General features: G+C 38.1%; 1 protein-coding gene across 1 annotated transcript in view; it reads right to left on the bottom strand.

The window, feature by feature from the left end:
- LOC127967030 (protein NLRC3) overlaps positions 1-18,576 on the bottom strand; it is a 70,132-nt gene that overhangs the window by 6,874 nt on the left and 44,682 nt on the right. The window contains exons 10-11 of the mRNA XM_052568292.1: positions 5,095-5,268; positions 4,331-4,377 (exon numbers count right to left, since the gene is read on the bottom strand). Coding sequence (XP_052424252.1) covers positions 4,331-4,377; positions 5,095-5,268 — 221 coding nt within the window. The remainder of the gene's footprint in view (positions 1-4,330; positions 4,378-5,094; positions 5,269-18,576) is intronic.

Below are 18,576 nucleotides of genomic sequence, written 5' to 3'. Positions count from 1 at the left end.
AGGATGGTGAAGAAGCTGAAGCTGAGCCTTCTCAAACCTCCTGCCCTGTGTATGTAGAGCTGTTGGAGGTTATGGTTCGCGCCACGGCAATGTCAGACTTGTCATGAAAGTGTGCTCACAAGGTGACACCTACGATGAGCGTAATCTTTCTGACCATAGCCCTCCAGCTCAGGTGAGCCTTCCATTTCTGCCTGTGAACACGTGAACGATCTGTGCACTTTCTGAAATCCTGTACGGTAATGGTTACTCGCTCTGCCTCATTCACTTTCTTGAAATGATTAGACCTTGGTTCCTTGGGCACCATTCAGCCAGTGTGTATTTGTTTATACACTTCAAGCATCGCTTCCCTCAACGTGAGGGGCTATTTGGGCGATTCTTGTGGTAGTTTATCAGCGCTAAACTAGGAGGGTTGCCTATGAGTGTGCTACTCTGAATTCAGAGTTCTCCTCGCATATGAAACTGAGTTCTCTGTATTTTCCCCAGAGCGCACCAGCATTATTTCCACAGAGCGAGTTGATGACTCTCAAACATACTATTTGCACCATTCCATCTATGTGCCACGAGAGCCCCTCCTTAGAACATTATTTGAAAATCCATGCTATAGTAAGTTTGCAAGCGAAGTCTATGCACACTTTCTAAAATCCAGACTGTGGTAAGTTTGCACACTAGTATTCTGCTTTTTAAAAAAATCATATATGGTGAGGGCTTCACGCGGTTGCTTCGTGCCCTCTTTTGAGTTGGTAAAAGCCCCGTTCATCTTGGGTGCCACTCCACCTATGTATCCTCGGATACCTATCTAAACAGGATGTTGTTACTAGAGATGTTGTTGTCTGTTGAGACTGCTCCTTCAGCAAGCTTATGCGGAAACAAGAGGTAGCCCCTGTGTGACAGGCAAGACTTGGTATAAAATGATTAGATCTTAGCCGTATCCTTTTAAAGGAATCTTTCCTGGCTCCAAGCCTTCAGCTCTACCCCGGGCTGAGGCCCTAACAGTTAAGTTGGCTATGTAGCTTACGCCTTTGGCAGTAAGCGGTACTGTCACAGATAGCCGTCTAAACGTCCCAGGGGCAACTCCAATGGAAATGGTAGAGTTGGTACTTAGTGTTCACCATGATTCTGGCCTGCACTCCCCAGCATGGCGGCATAGGTATGCTGTTCCCTATAGCGACCCCTAGAGGACGCAGTTCGAAATTCTCTTGAAAGTGAACGTAACCATGGTTCCCTGATTAGGGAATAAGACACTGCTCCTTGTCTTGCTTTGGACGCAAGCTTCAGACGAAGAAGTGAATGACGTGTTCTCCCGGTGCCTGTTTATAGTCATGGCGGTAGTGACGTCGGGGGCTGTTGACGGCACACTCACTGGTGTTTTTTTTCAATGTATGCTTTAGACACGGGTCACGACTAGATTCTCCCTATAGCGACCCCTAGAGGATGCAGTGTCTCGTTCCCTACTCAGGGAACCAAGATTCGTAACCTGAGAGGTTTTATATAATCTTTGTGAAAGGTTTTCTGTAATTCTCTCTGAGGCGGATTTATTAATTTTACCCAAGTATCTAATACCTGTTGAACCTGTGTCCCAGATATACATGAGTCATCTAACTGATGATCATTACTTAACTTTTAAAGAGATTAAGTGATAAACTTGAGCCTCTCAAAGCACAGACTGTATTCAACCATTCTGTCTGAGCCTGATCTCTATGGGATGTCTTGCTCATCTGATGTCTGCACCCCGTGCTCTCTGAATGCTGACAGCTCGCTTGCTCAACACAACCCAGCGTTACAATATACCATCATTCCAGGCAATTAAAGACGAGGCTGCTAAATTCTGATTGGCTGCCTTGACAACCATTCACAACATTCCTTGCATAACATTGACAAAGGTCATAGTTGATATCTTGATCATGTTTTTTTCCAAGCACCTTTTAACAATTCCAAACGACATCAATCTTAATAACTACTATTAAGCATGCATTTAATCATTTATAATTGATATTAAATTTTTCATGAAGACTGGAAGTGAAAAAATGTCTTCTATTCAGGTGTGCAGATTTTCTTTTCTCGTCACAGATACAGCAGATCAGTGCGAGAGTGACACACATACATACTAAACACATCGACACTGGGTTGTGTTCTCTTCAGAGGAGATCATCACAAGTGTCCTTGTTTATCACGATTCCTGGATCGACATTGGGCTGTGTTCTATTCAGAGATTATCACTACTGTCCTTCTTTGTCACGGTTCCTAGATCGACATTGAGCTATGTTCTGTTCAGAGGAGAACATCAATAGTGTCCTTGAAGGTCACGGTTCCTTGATTGACACTGGGCTATGTTCTATTCAGGGTAGATCATTATTAGTGTCCTTGTTTGTCAAGTTTCTTGTTTGTCAAGTTGAAATGGTTTCAATTCAGAGATTATCACTAGTGTTCTTGTTTGTCATGGTTCCTGGATTGACATTGAGCTGTGTTCTGTTCAGAGGAGATCATCATTAGTGTCCTTGTTTGTCACGGTTCCTAGATCGACACTGGGCTGTGTTCTGTTCAGAGGAGATCATCACTGGTGTCCTTCTTTGTCACGGTTCCTGGATCGACACTGGGCTGTGTTCTATTCAGGAGAGATCCTCAATAGTGTCCTTGTTTGCATCGACAATGAGCTGTGTTCTGTTCAGAGGAGATCATCACTAGTGTTCTTGTTTGTCAAGGTTCCTGGATCGACACTGGGCTACGTTCTATTCAGAGATTATCATTAGTGTCCTTGTTTGTCATGGTTCCTGGATTGACACTGGGCTGTGTTCTGTTCAGAGGAGATCATCACTGGTGTCCTTCTTTGTCACGGTTCCTGGATCGACACTGGGCTGTGTTCTATTCAGGAGAGATCCTCAATAGTGTCCTTGTTGCATCGACACTGAGCTGTGTTCTGTTCAGAGGAGATCATCACTAGTGTTCTTGTTTGTCAAGATTCCTGGATCGACACTGGGCTGCGTTCTATTCAGAGATTATCATTAGTGTCCTTGTTTGTCATGGTTCCTGGATTGACACTGCGCTGTGTTCAATTCAGAGATTATCACTAGTGTTCTTGTTTGTCATGGTTCCTGGATTGACATTGAGCTGTGTTCTGTTCAGGGGAGATGATCACAAGTCTTCTTGTTTTTCTTGGTTCCTGGATCGAAACTGGACTGTGTTCTAATCACAGAACATCACTAGTGTCCTTGTTTGTCACAGTTCATGGATCGACACTGAGCTGTGTTCTATTCAGTAGGGTTGGATACTGAAACCCGGTGCCAATATTGCATCATTACCTATGGAACCGGTATGCACCGAACCGAATAAGAACACAGATTTAGGTGCATCATTTCAGTACCTGAAATAATGCCTGAGTGATTGATTGAAATATCTGTCCTGGTTCTCCGAAATATATGCGAGAAGCAAGGGCGACACTAGTTTTTTTTTTTAGTGGGGCTATATAATTTAGCTCCATAAACTGTACACAAATTCATGATTGCCTCAGAGTCAGTCCTCTTAAATTTCATATGAAAACGGCAGCGGACCTGTCTCCTTCCTGTCTCTCAGCACAATCCACAGACCAATGCACAGCTGCTTGAGTGGACTTAAACAGAAAAGGAGGACACAAGGTGTGTTTATCAATAGATTGTTAGAATATCTGTGTCTGTGCAGTTCATTGTCATAAATACAGTTTACAAAAGGTCACGAGGGAGCAATCGGTTTCCCATCTACTGTAAAGTTTTCGCACATGGAGATCTGATCTCACCATTATCAAATCTGTCTATGATTACATGTAGAAACACATGAAATTGAGATTATTAAATTAAATCCAGAAGAACTGTGGTCATATCTCCAAGACACTTCAAATTCCTGGATTTACACTGGGGTGTTCTACTCAGAGGACATCATTACTAGTGCGCCCTAACTCTTGTAAGACTGTATTCTCCACAACAGCAGCCTTGGAAAGTGTATGGCTCAAAGGTGAGAGTCATTAGGAACACACTTCTTTTGAAGACATAAACATACGTTTGTAACATTGTGATTGTCACATTTTTCTTTCTCATCAAGGTGCCCTCGGTAGACATCACTGCACTGTTTAGGACACAGTGCAGGTGTCAGTCCAGCTCACAACAGTATACAGGGGGCCTGTACCATGAGCTGGATTAACTGGCTGGCAAGGTAAGTTTCATGTTTATATTTTTTATATATATTTGAGTTCTGTAGGATCATAGGAAAGGGTGGTTCCCATTATGTAACAATGCATGAAAACAAGTGTCTGTGTTTGTGTGTGTGTGTGTGCATAGGTGAGTGTGAGTGTGTGTAGACCTACATTTCTGTAGTCCTGCTGTAATCCTGGATTCTCCTCCATGATCCACACTAGAAAACACATTCAGTCAGTAAACAAATAGCTGTTGCAGTTGCAGTTACTATACAAGGTACTCAGGGTGGTTCCTAAAGTACATGATGTGGTTGCTTTGCGGTTGATAATGTGTTCTAGGTGGTTGCTATGCAGTGGCTAGGGTACTCATAGTGGTTTCTACGATGCTGCTATGCTGTTGCTAGGGTACTCAGGGTGATTGCGTGGGAGCAGTAGCTCATTATCATTCAAAGAGACACAGCTCGCTGTGTACAGAGCTGTTTTTGACAAGGTAAAAAGGGTGTTGTTTTACACAACCATTGAGGAATTTTAACAAAGTATGTTGCAGACATTTCAAAAAGACCCGAAAAAATAACACCAACTTGTGGAAAATGGGCATTCGATGTCCCCTTCAAAGTTAGGGCTTTTTTGTTCCTTCTTTTACAAGTTATCATTTTGAAAATGTTTGTTTCTACAATTTTTGGAAGCTGTAGGGAGGTGGCTGCCATTTTCGTTGTGTTTTCACTGATTTCTCCTGTTTTGAGGCCATTTAGGGGTAGAGTTATTAGTTTTGTTAGCGCAGTTTAGTTAAGATTTTACTAGAAGACTAAAAGAAGAAAACTAGTGCACTTTAAATCCTAAATATATTGTTGCATCCTCTAAAAACTCCTAGACTCACCCAGAGACACTGAAAAGTTTAAACAATAAAACTTAAAACCTCTTCCTACTCGACATACTTGAATTTATCCAGTGAGCAGTTTGGATCCTCCAGTTTTTCAGAGAGTAGCTTGACTCCTGAATCTCCAGGGTGATTATAGCTTAGATCCAGCTCTCTCAAGCATGAGGGTTGTGCAGTCAGAGCTGAAGACACATAACTACATCCATCCTCTGTCACCATACAGCCAGATAACCTACAAAAACATACAGTAACAGTCCACATCATATTAGTTTGTTTGTTCTGGATATCAATTATGTGTTGTATCCTTTTGTGTTAAACTGATTATTCAATAAAAAAAATATTGTGCACATTTATTGTTATTCTGATCTTGTCAGTCAGGTCAAATGTGTAAAATGCACAGAGACAGAACAGTCACTTTATGAATAGGTGCAATTAGCTTGTTTGTGTACTGAAAATCTGATTATTTTATAAGAAGACCAAGTAATGTGCTGAGGAGGTAAGAGCATAAACACATGCTATTCACACAAGCCTTGTTCATACTAATTTGCTCATATGAGGACATTATCAGACTTCAACATTAGTTAACAGTCATATGACTGGTCAGGCTGGTTAAATGGTTGACCATTTTTGATTTCTGGATAATGATTTTGTTTTTTTGGGGGGGGCTAACAGTTATTGCAGTGATATGTATGTTTTGGCAGTGATATACATTTTGTGTTTTGCAAAGTTTGCTGCTTCAGTATTTGTAGATTATTTTTCCATGTTTCTATGGTATAGTGTATAACAATAATAAGCATATTATATGTTTTAAAGGCTTTTATTGGTAAAATAAATAAATAATGGCAATCGATTATTGCATGCTGATCTCGGAGTTGATCACAATTTGTGAGCTTCCTCTTGTCCACTCGCCTTTTGATGACTGACTACAGGTTCTGTATGGGACTGAGATCCGGGGGAGTTGTTTGGCCACACATCCAAAATTTTAATGTAATGATCATAATGATTTTGTTTTTTGGGGGGGGGCTAACAGTTATTGCAGTGATATGTATGTTTTGGCAGTGATATACATTTTGTGTTTTGCAAAGTTTGCTGCTTCAGTATTTGTAGATTATTTTTCCATGTTTCTATGGTATAGTGTATAACAATAATAAGCATATTATATGTTTTAAAGGCTTTTATTGGTAAAATAAATAAATAATGGCAATCGATTATTGCATGCTGATCTCGGAGTTGATCACAATTTGTGAGCTTCCTCTTGTCCACTCGCCTTTTGATGACTGACTACAGGTTCTGTATGGGACTGAGATCCGGGGGAGTTGTTTGGCCACACATCCAAAATTTTAATGTAATGATCTTCGAACCACTTGTTTATTGCTTTGTGACATGGTGCTCCATCGTGCTGGAAAATGACGTAACTGTTCATCATATCTCATCCCGTCCCATCCTGTGATGCATTTCCTTCACACTTCCATGTGGATATCTGACCACAACAACACAGAGAAACCTCTGTACCCATAAAAAAAATCCAAATAATAAACACATGATTATGTTGTTAAATAGGTTTTGTATGTGATTTTTTGTGAGATTTGGGGCATTTTTATAACAATATTGAAAATATGCATCAGAAATACTAATCTGGGAAACGATATAAAAGGCTATAAATAGCATATTTTTACAACAGTAAACGACCAAATTCTACATGAGATTGCAAAATGAAGTTGTTACCAACACTTGATCGGGGTTTAAAGTGAGTTTTGAGTAAAAGTGTACTAATAATGTCATAAATTGTCTTAAGTAGCTTTATACTAATAATAGCTCTTATGCAATGCAACAGGTGCAGCTCTTCTTCATAATGCATTTGACATAATTCATATAAGGTCATAAGGAAATGTTTTGTTGTATTTTTATAGAAATACATTTGAAAATAGTTGGGTAAATGTATACTGGGATTGAAATGATGTGGCTTGGTAAACTTTGAAATACCAGAACAGAACCCATCCAAAGTGCACACACAGCAATGAACACACACACCATGAACACACACCCGGAGCAGTGGGCACCCATTCATGCTGCGGTGCCTGGGGAGCATTTGCAGGTTCTGTGCCTTGCTCAAGGGCACCTCAGTCGTGGTATTGCAGGCCCAAAACTTGAACCCACAACCTTAGTGTTAGAACCCACAACCCACAACCTTGAACCATCAGACTTAGTGTAACTACGCGCTGGTCATTAAACAGTCCATGTTTACAAAGTACTGATGTCCATTTGTTTTATTTATAGATATGGAACACCGTGAAAACTACATACAAACAGAAACAAAGAAATATAGTTTTACACACACATAACAATACAAAGGACATCAATGCAAATAAAGAAATATACATAAATTAACACCTTTACCGTGTTGGCCTGGTTACCAGCAGTAGAATGGTGAAGAGCTCTAACAGGTGTATCTAAATTCAAATCTCATCATTCAATTTGTAGCACTTCCAGGTTAAATCTAATCAGGAAGGGTCACATGACCTTCAATTTAATAAAACTTAGCAGTACCACAAAATAAGTACATCAGAATTCATGCAATTGACACACATACACAATATTATATTTAAATTGTAAAGTCTTAAAAATACAAAAAGGAGCAAAACCCTGATATTACAAATACCTCATACACAACCCATAAATGACCTATCAGTGTCAGCTACACTTTTGTTTTAATTTTGGGTATAATTTGTGTCTCCATGCTGAAAATGGTGGGTGACAGGTAACTGGTTAATGACCCATTACTTTAAAAGTTGGCCATCTCTTAACCTTCTTTTGTAATGATCAATTTCATACAATTCATTTTTGTAAAATACACCACACACACACACACACACACACACACACACACTTAATTATACAGTTTTGAAATTATACCAAAGGCTCCAACACAGTGTTTCCTAGCAAGCCATACATACGACTTGATTACAGTGAGGTGATCAGATAGCATGATTTTAGTCCAGTTCCTCCTAAGCCTCCAGATCTGCTCTTTGTATATTCTCCAGGCTCTTTCAATATGCTGCGTGTGTACACCTGAATGTGGTTCTATATAATAACTGCTGTGGTTACCAGGGTGATGATCATACCCTAGAACCATCCAGTGGTATGTATGCAGTATGCAGTGGGCACACCACTCGTCACTGATGACAGAGGACCCAGGACTTACATGATGGGCGATCAAGGGGACAAGATGTCTTTGAGTCCTTTTTCCTAGAAAGGAAAAGAAACTCTAGAATAGGCTTCTTCCCACTTACATTTTCTTAATTCCTGATATTCAAGATCCTAAATATTCACTTCTTTCTCTTCCATCCTCCATTCATTCTTCATAAGGACTGTTTTCCCCAACGCCGACTCCGCCCACACAGCTATGATGGGACACCGAACAACTCAGTTGGTTTGACCTCCATCACATTATTTTAGACTATAATTTATCTTAAAAATCTATTTTATACACCATCATTTTAATTTTTATAAAGTGTGAATATAAAATCCTCTATTGTATTCTACAACAAAAACAATCAGAGTGCCTCGTTATCACAAGATTTATATAGATTTCCTTGGTCCGCTATTTAGCTTATAGCCCATTAGAATCTCCAGTGTGGTAGCCTCAAATTACGCTTGCATTGCTAATACTCTATTTAAACACATTACCATTGCTTTACTCACTTTTACGTATGTCTACCTTTGATTGCAGGCAAGGACACGTTTGAGCTGCATTCTGTACAGTTTGAGCTGGAGGCCTTGGAGAAGCAGATTTGCGACCTGGAGGTGAGGCTGGCCCAGCTGAGAGAGTGGAGAGAAACCTCCCCGGGCCCATGCTCACAAGTCTGGGGTAAATATACAGTGTGCTGCTAACCGTCCCACTACTTCTACTCGGTATGTTTCTCTGCACAGGCCCGGTGCACCCTGGATGCGATCCACCCAGATGTCCTTCACTCCGTTGTCAGGACACCACAGACCCTGGGTGCATCCACAGCGGAAGACGCTAGACAGGCCCTGGGCAATGACTTCTACCCCTCCAGTCTTTGAGATCTCCACCCGGAACCGCTTCGCTCCCCTCCGCGAGATGGAACGGAATGCTCTGATCATCAGAGATTCCACCGGCATGTCCGCGCTTGTCGAGGTTTCTTCGCAGATACCCGTGATCCTGAAGTCTGACAAGAGCACCAGAGTGGCCGTGCTTCATGCCGGGGTTAACGACACCATGCTGCGGCAGACGGAGACACTGAAGAGGGATTTCAGGAGCCTGATCGAGACGGTTCGCAAGCCAATCTTCAAATAAATATTATGATGATTTTTGTTCTACCTGATTAAATTATAAAAGTACTTGCGCTGTACAATATATTAAGACTAAAAAAATCTTGCAGATTTCCTCTCAGAACTTTTGGTTACAGTTGATAAAGACCTAATTGACAGAGATTTTAATATTCACATTGATAATACAAAATATGCATTGGGACTTGCGTTTACTGACCTAATAAACTCTTTTGGAGTCAAGCAAAATGCCACCGGGCCCACTCATCATTTTAATCATACACTAGATTCAATTATATCGCATGGAAACGATCTTACTGATATAGATAGATATTGTACCTAATTTGATGATGTTACCATCCATTTCATTGTATCGTGCATGCTGCTTATCACTGTTATTTACTATATGGCTCAGCCTTACCATCTGGGAAGAACTATTGTAACAGCCACCAAATACAGATTTGCAAATAACCAGCTATAAACAGGCCCTAAGAACTGCCAGGGCCGAGCATATCCACAAACTCATTGAAAATAACCAAAACAACCCAAGATTTTTATTTAGCACAGTGGCAAGATTAACAAATAACCAGATGCAACCTGATTTAAATATTCAATCAACGTTTAATAGTAATGACTTTATGGATTTCTTCACCGGTAAAATAGATAACATCAGAAATACAATAACAAATGTAGATTCTACTGTGTCTAATATGTCAGTTTCATCCATAGCACCCAAAGATAAACTGCAGTGCTTTACAACCTTAGGACAGGAAGAGCTAAATAAACGTATCACTGTATCTAAACCAACAACATGTTTATTAGATCCTTTACCCACTAAATTACTGAAAGAGATGTTACCTGTAGTAGAAGAACTGCTTCTCAACATTATTAACTCATTGTTCAACATTATTAAGTTGCCGCATTTATTCTTATTTGTCTACATATTTAATCTTCATTACAAATCATGTTCGGTTTTATTTTGGATAATTGAATGTAAAAAAATATTTACTTCGTAATGCACATGCAAAATGTGAATTATTATTCATATTCAAGTGTTTGTGCAAAAATTGTTCATGTGCATGCATGACAGGGAGGTGCCCTCTCAAATGCATGATTTTTTTGCTGATAATGAAATAACTTAAAATTCAGGTGTCTCACATACATGAGAAATATATTTACAGAAAGCTTGAAATGTCTTTTAAACGAATCAATTCTCTAAAGGTTAGTCCATGTGGAGAAAGTCAGCACTGTGATTTTCATCTTGCAGCGACAAGAAAAGATTTGTTTATTAATAAATAATTAAAATATCTCCTTTTTCAAAATTATTGGGCTACTTCTGCCTGTGCTTTGTGGCAAACTTAATGCATGCGCTTGAGCATTAGTTGAATAATGCAATGAATAATGACAAATGAACAACTAGTAACTAGAAAAATCTTACTTGGGGCAGAACTATTAAATACCCTCTAGACATCTTTGTTAACGTTTTTAAAAGCATTTTATACGCATTTGCATAAATTCTTCTTTCAGAATGGTCTATAATGGAGAAACGTCTTAACACTGATTTTTGCTCTGAAACACACACAAAAATTATATTTTATGTTTTGAGAATGGCCAACCCTGCTCTGCAGATATTGTGCTTCTGGTTTGAGCATTTAACCCTCTGAGGTTTTTCTGAGGTTGTCATGCCCTGAAATTTTGCTTTTTTCAGTTTCTTATAAACATCTAAATGGCTAAAGTCTAATCTCACTGTAATCAGCACAAACTGGGCTATAATAATATGTGAGCAGCATGTATGTACATGATTGTGTTTTGAGAAAAAAAAATGTTATGCGCGGTTAGTGAAAAAATAAAAATGTTAAATAACTTGAATAAGGCCATTAAACACATACAGAACATTGGTTCCCGGGACTTTTGAGAACTGGAGCTTGTAGCCTAGAATTTTTCTTTCTAAATGATGTGAAAATCATCTTGTTTACTCACTCACAGAAAACTCACAGATTTAAATTTTCTAAGACACTTTTTTGTTTGTAAAATTCATATGCAAGTAGGTGTCAACTATCATGAATATCATTGTGATTTACACCTGAGAAGGCCCGCATAATGAGCCTTTCAGTCAGGTAAGTGACTGAGAGAGAAGAGTTACAAGAAAGAATGTGAGGACAAATGGTTTTTGTCATGTCTGTAATGCATGTGTATTCTCAAATCTAAAAAAGCCTATAAAATACGTTCATAAGCCCTATTCGGACGGGACTAGTTTTACAGGGGGTCATTAGAGAAATCTGCGTTTCACAGACGTACTTGGTGATTTTAATCCCGTCCGAATCTGCCACGTCTGTGTTTTTCTCACACAACCTCTGTGATAATTCCAGAGCAAATTACCTACCATTTTTCAGCAAACTCAGTGATCCTCTGAGAAAACTAATCCCGTCCGAATGCGAATGTCTGTGATTGCCGGTGATATTTTATTTCACAACGCGTTTCCTTGTGTGTTTTGGCCAACGTGAATTACCGTAGATGCTCTTACCGCGCGGATGTTTGATATATTTGCTTAGCGGCACATAAATAATAAAATAAAATAATAAAATCAAGAGCAAGATCACGTAAACTGTTAATACCGGCTATTGTAATATCAGCATCAGGTAAGATTACTCACGTTCATTTATGAACTCAGTTACATAATGTTTTAATTACATTTAATAAAAAAAACAAGTTAAACTAAAGGAACCACACATTAACATGGTTTTGTTATACTAGCCATTTAGTATTTATTGTGTAATAATACTAAGGCAATCATTCTGAATGAATGCAATGCACGCATACAGACCACGTGATCTTTGTGACGCCCAGATGCACAAATCAGACCCTCCCACCTCTGTAATAAACACAGAGATGTTAGTCCCGTCCGAATTGGTACATGAAAATCACAGACGTCAGGTGGTAAGAATCGAAACTCAAACGTAGTTTAGAAAACTAGTCCCGTCCGAATATTGCTATAGACAGATATTTTACAGATGTCTGAACTCTGTTTGGGATCTAAATATCCATTGTTTGGACGCAACAAAATAAAACTGCTGATGCTCCACTCAGGGCTCCCGTAGTTCTGATTGGTCTCAACCCTCCCCTCACGTGTTTGAGTCATACTATCGAGGAGAGTAATGCTGCATTCACACCAAACGTGAATAGAGTGTCTGGCATGAATGAAACAAGGGACGGTAGACGACTCTGATCCGGATCCGTTTTCAAACCGGCAAATCCGCGTTACAGTCACATCCGTTTCAGGGCTGTAACACGGATCTAGCCCAGGTGTGGTTTCAGTGGGCGGGAACTACAGTCGCAGAGCAGATCTGTGTGGAAACGAGCACACGTTTTTTTTTTTTGGGAGTTCAGATCAAGAGAAGACGTCAAGACGGTTGAGGAAAATACAGACTGCTTGCTGTTATCCTCAAAAACCCCACCAAGGTATGACACACCGTGCGAACAAACTGTTCTACTAATAAATCAATGTCTTATGCAGTGTAACTTACTCGATAACTTAAAGGTTTGGTGTTTTTATTGATCCTTAGATCTGTGTCAGACTGTATTGTGGGCGAACACTAAGGCCTATGTTATCAGAGGACTTGCTAACATGAAGAAAACCAAACAGAAAACGTCCAGAGTTCTGCAATTATACATAATTAACAAATGTTTAACTTAATTACTTAATTTAAACTTGAGTTATTTTAACTCTTTCTATTCATTTTTTTTTTTAGATTGCTGCGTGGTAATTATAGTGAGCTAGCAATTTTTAAGCGCTAACTCTAAAAAAGGATTAACGTTAGTTCACTTCTGAATTAAAATTTCCTTATTTTTGAGCAAAACATTCCAGAGTTTTTCTCTATAGTGGACTTAAGTGGGTTTCAGTAGGGGGAAGGTCCAAATTGCAGCTACATTGCAGTTTCAAAGGACCGTACACGATCAGCCAAGGAAATGCTTGAATTTTTTATCTGTTTCCAACAGAACTGCACAGAGTACATGTGCGCATTGCAGCGCCATGCAAGATGAGCATTTGAGGACAAACCCAAATAATTGTCGTTCCTTTTATTTATTTATTTATTTTTAAGGAAATGGCCGATCGTTTCGCTAGATGAGACCCTTCTTCGTCTGGGATCATGTTTTGAAGATGCAATTTGGACCCCACTGAAGTCCACTATAAAGAGAGAAACCCTGGAATGTTTTTCTCAAAAACCTGACTGAAGAAAGAAAGACAATAAATAAAGGGAGTAAATTATGAGTAAATTAATTTAGAAGTAAGCTAATTTTTTAAGACTGCTTGCATTTATTTGATCAAATATAAGTAAGTAATATTGTGAAATATTATTACAATGTTAAATAATTTTCTGTTTGGATGTATTTTAAGATGTAGTTTATTCCTGTAAATTTTCAGCATCATTACTGCAGTCTTCAGAGCATGATCCTTCAGAAATTATTACAAAATGCAGGTTGAGTGCTGGATTTATTTTGGTACTCCATTATCAATAATGGTTCTTATATAAAAAAAAATAATAATAATAAAATGAAAAACCTTTCTGCTGCTTAAAATTTCCTGGAAACATTTTTATGATTCTTTGGTGAACAGAAAGTTCAAAAGAACATAATTTAGATGAAATATATTTTTGCAACTATAAATTTTTGCAATTATAAATGTTTTCCTTCTATCAATTTAATGGCTATATGCTGAAACAGTCATTTCTATTTAATAACACACATATCAAACATTTGAATGGTTGTATATCCTGATTTTTTAATATATTAAAGAGTATAACTCTTTAAATATTGATAATAATAATCAGAAACGTTTCTTGAGCAGCAAATAATCATATTAGAATGATTTCTGAAGATCATGTGACACTGAAGACTGGAGTAATGATGCTGAAAATACAGATTTGATCACAGAAATAAATAACATTTTACTATATATTAACAAAGAAAATAAATATTTTAACTGATGATAAGTCTTCTAAATTTTTCATTAAAATATTATTTATTTATGTGATGGAAAAGCTGAATAAATTACTTTTTATTCTTTTATTCATCAATAAATCCTAAAAAAAGTATCACATTCTGTAATATTCTGCAATACTGTAATACATACAATTCTATCATTAATTACTAACCCTCATGTAGTTCTAAACCTGTAAGGTCTCCATTCATCTTCGGAACACAAATTAAGATATTTCTTGAAGAATTCCAGGACCTCTCTGACCCTTCAGCTGACACATAATAGCATGTGCTGCTCACGTTCATATATATATATATATATATATATATATATATATATATATATATATATATATATATATATATATATATATATTTATATTTATATTAGGGGTGGTATACAACGGTTCACAAAATTCACGGTTCGGTTCGATACGATAACACTGATGTCACGGTTCGGTTCGGTTCGGTACGTTTTAGATACAGCAAAATGTAAAAACTTTTCAGAATGTCGCAAGCACACCGCGGGTCATGTGACAAGAACTAACCAATCAGCTTCATCCTTTCCCGTAACACCGTTGAAAGCTCAGCCAAGATGAAGGAACAGCTGATCATAGTTGTATATGGATTGCAATTTTGAAATAAATTTAGTAGCAGAGCTAGCCTACTGCAAGCAATTTTTAGAGCTGCAAATCCATTTATCCTTTGCTGAAATTTCCGCGTCTCACGGAGAGAGCACGTCATTGTTGCTTAGCAAAGACACACGCCTCATGAGCGCTTCTGCCAGAGCGCTTTGGAAAGGAGGAGAAAGCGGCGCGACTAGCGTTTTCCATGCGTTTTTAGGCACGATATGTGAACGGCCCCTAAGGCGCTCGTTCACTCAGTATGCGATGAAGGCTCCAAGAGAAGAAGAAGAAGATCCTCCAATAACCAACAATAGCCTGGTATTTGAGTGCACTTTGGATTCCCTGTAAGCTATAATGGTGATGACAGATTGAATGGTAAATAGTAAGGTCTCATATCCGCGGCTATAATGTAAATGAAGCCTACCGATCTCCGCGGTGATGTCTTTTGCCCTGTTTGAATCAGTTGGAAATTGCTGCAGGGATAGTTTGTTGCGTGTATATTTCTCCTTTTTTCCGTCTTTTCCCAGATACTGACACAATAAGGTGATGTCAGCGTAAATGAGTTGACATGTTTCAAGTATTCCTGCTGGTGTGTTTTTTTTTTTTTTTTTATTCCCGCTGGTGTACCCTATTGTCATGTAGAGGCAACATACCGTTGTTTTTTTATCCACCACTCTCTTGCCATCACCATTATAGCTTAAAGGGAATCCAAAGTGCACCCAAACACCAGACCTGTTGGTTATTGGAGGATCTTCTATTTCTGGTCTGTTAAACGCATTGGCCATTTTGCAACGAGCCTTCAGCGCGTACTGAGTGAGCGAGCGCCTGACTGAGTAGCCTAACATAAACATATAAGTTGGTGTTTTTTTCTTCTTCTGGGGTGTCAGGGGCGTTGCCTGATACGTCGTTTGGGTTATTGGGCTACCTTTTTGAACGCATATCATTATATTTCTCTTTTTTTTTTCAAATATAATTAATTACCGTTCGGTATACATAATTTTTTCGCATAATTCGGTATGCATTGTTTTTTGTAATAATGCGTACCACTTACCGAACCGAAAGTCTCGTACCGAACTGTTCAATACGAATACGTGTATCGTTACACCCCTAATATATATATATATAATTTTTTGGGGGGGGTTACAAAAAGTTTTCTCGTAGCTTCATAAAATCATTGTTGAACCCCTGTTGTCACATGGATTATTTTACCGATCTTCTTGCCACGTTTCTGGATCTAGATCATGATAATTACATTGCTGTCTAGGGGAGAGTCAGAGAGGTCTCAGAATCAAAATATCTTAATTAGTGTTTCAAAGATGAACGAGTTGTCTTACAAGTTTGGAACAACATGAGGGTGAGTAATTAATGACAGAATTTTTAATTTTGGGTGAACTTACTCTTTAAGCTTAGAAGAGACTTGTACTGCTTGGGGTAGTGTACCAAATAAACCTTTAATTTTGCTTTTTTTGTGCATAAATTATCAAAAGGAAAGAAAAGATGCACAATGGCACATATTTTGCATTGTTTTTTGTAGTAATTCAATTGTTTTAATTTGAATGTTGTTTTAATTGAGTGTTCAGTACAGTAATTGTCTATACATCTAAATCAGTACTTTAAACATTTTGTTGTCTTAAGAGCTTCGTATAACAACTTAACAAAAAAAATATCAGTGCCATAAGACAGTAAAGTATTTAATTATCTACTACGTAAGATGCTTGTAATGATTGCTTTAATGGTTTTAATTATATATTCTTAAATACAATCATAATCTACTTATGTGATTTGTATTATCAGGTAACTGTACAAATACTGTGGTATATGGACATCACTTTTTTATTTGTAACAAAGAAACATGCATTTTCTGTAAAGGTGTTCTGAAATATGTATTGTGAAAAGTACTATCCAAATTAACTAACTGTATTTGAATTCTAGATATGTATGCAACTTATTTGTGTGTGTGTGTGTGTGTGTGTGTGTTAGCATATATATAAATGTGTGTTTGAGCTGGCCCAGATCCGGCACAGTTCTGGACCAGAACCAAAATGGTACCGGACCAGATCCGGCCCACATTTAGGCCAAATCATCATAAAAGAATCCAGAGCTGACCCAGGTATTGGCCCGTTGTGCCAAAAGACCCAGGCCTGAGTCCGTTGCCCGGATCTGGGCCTGATCTTCCGATTGACCCGGGCCAGATTTGGCCCAGATGAGTTTTGCTGTCTGGGATCTGACTAAATGTATAATCAAGTGAAATTATATAATATGAATATGAAATATGACATTATGAAACTATGAAGTTTCATTCACATGATCTAAATGTTCTACTGAACTACTAGTATCAGTGCCCATTAAAATAATGTTAATAATGTGGTTTATCATTTAGTTTATTTGAGAGCACATAAACAATATACACTTTGGAAATGCTAGTTATCTGATGTTCATTTATATATTTCAACATTACACAATACCAGTCAATACCAGTTTGCTAAATCAGTCATTTATTTTTAATAAATACATTTTCAGTATCATTACTCCAGTCTTACTCCAAGTGTAACAATATAGACTATACCATTTAAAAGCTTTAAGTTAGTATATATAGAAATTAAAACTTCTATTTAGAACACACAAGATGATAAAGAAAAATGATTAATATGATAAATGTTGCAATACTGTTATATACTGCTAGTATTGGTATTGTAATGCATTACATTACTCCTGTATTACTTTTGAGTTACTTTCACCAAAACAACTACAGAAGCAGACCTGCAGACAGAAGCAAACCTTGGGATGTTTTTTGAGTACCATCAGCTCAGTTGGGAGTAAACAGTTAATGGTTTACCATAACTAAATGCTATTTAGTTGTTTTTATGCTATTTAAAAAAAAGAGAAAAAACACTACAGTACAGTTTAATTAAAACTCCAGTACACTTCTGTAAAGGGCTGGGTGATTTGAGCAAAAAATCTCTCTATTTTTTGTCTGATTTGTGGTATATGGTAGCCTATATCTTGGTATTTTGTATTTGGATTAAACAATTAAAGTGTATGTAAGCGTGTAGGCATATATTATAGGGGTGCATGATATATATCTGCCGATGATTAATGTGCATCTCGTCAGTAAAGCCGGTTCTCTAATCAGCTGTAAATACCATCAGGAGGATAAAGGAGAATCGCTAAAGCAAAAGCTAATGCACCTCTGACAACAAAATGAAAATTTTCCATTGTTTTTTTTAACATTTACAGATGGAGAATATACCTGTGAAAAGTTATGCATTAAGGAAAACATCACATCTCAGACACATTAAACAGCATGTCTCTGTCAGCCTCACACTGTCACGGTAGGAAATCCATTGTTTCCTCCGTGTCATGTTTTGTGTTTGTATTTGTACTCCCGTAGTCTCCATGTGCTCGTTTGGGTTATTGTTGTCACCTGTGCGTTGATTGTCCGCTCCAGCTGATCCTCATCTCCACTCAGCTACATATACTCACTCATCTCTCTGTCTGTTGTCAGATCCTCATTCATGTCTCCGCTTCCTAGTTGGATTACCGTCTCCCGTGTTCGTGTGCTGGATTGTGTTCGTGTTGTCGTCTTCGTGTCAGTGTTCCGGTCTGTTCCTGGTTTCATCCATTGACCGTCTTCACCTTCACCATCG

This window comes from Carassius gibelio, chromosome A4 (assembly GCF_023724105.1).
Source record: "Carassius gibelio isolate Cgi1373 ecotype wild population from Czech Republic chromosome A4, carGib1.2-hapl.c, whole genome shotgun sequence".
In the NCBI taxonomy this organism is placed as follows: domain Eukaryota; kingdom Metazoa; phylum Chordata; class Actinopteri; order Cypriniformes; family Cyprinidae; genus Carassius; species Carassius gibelio.
This window is presented reverse-complemented; position numbering and strand designations above follow the sequence as displayed.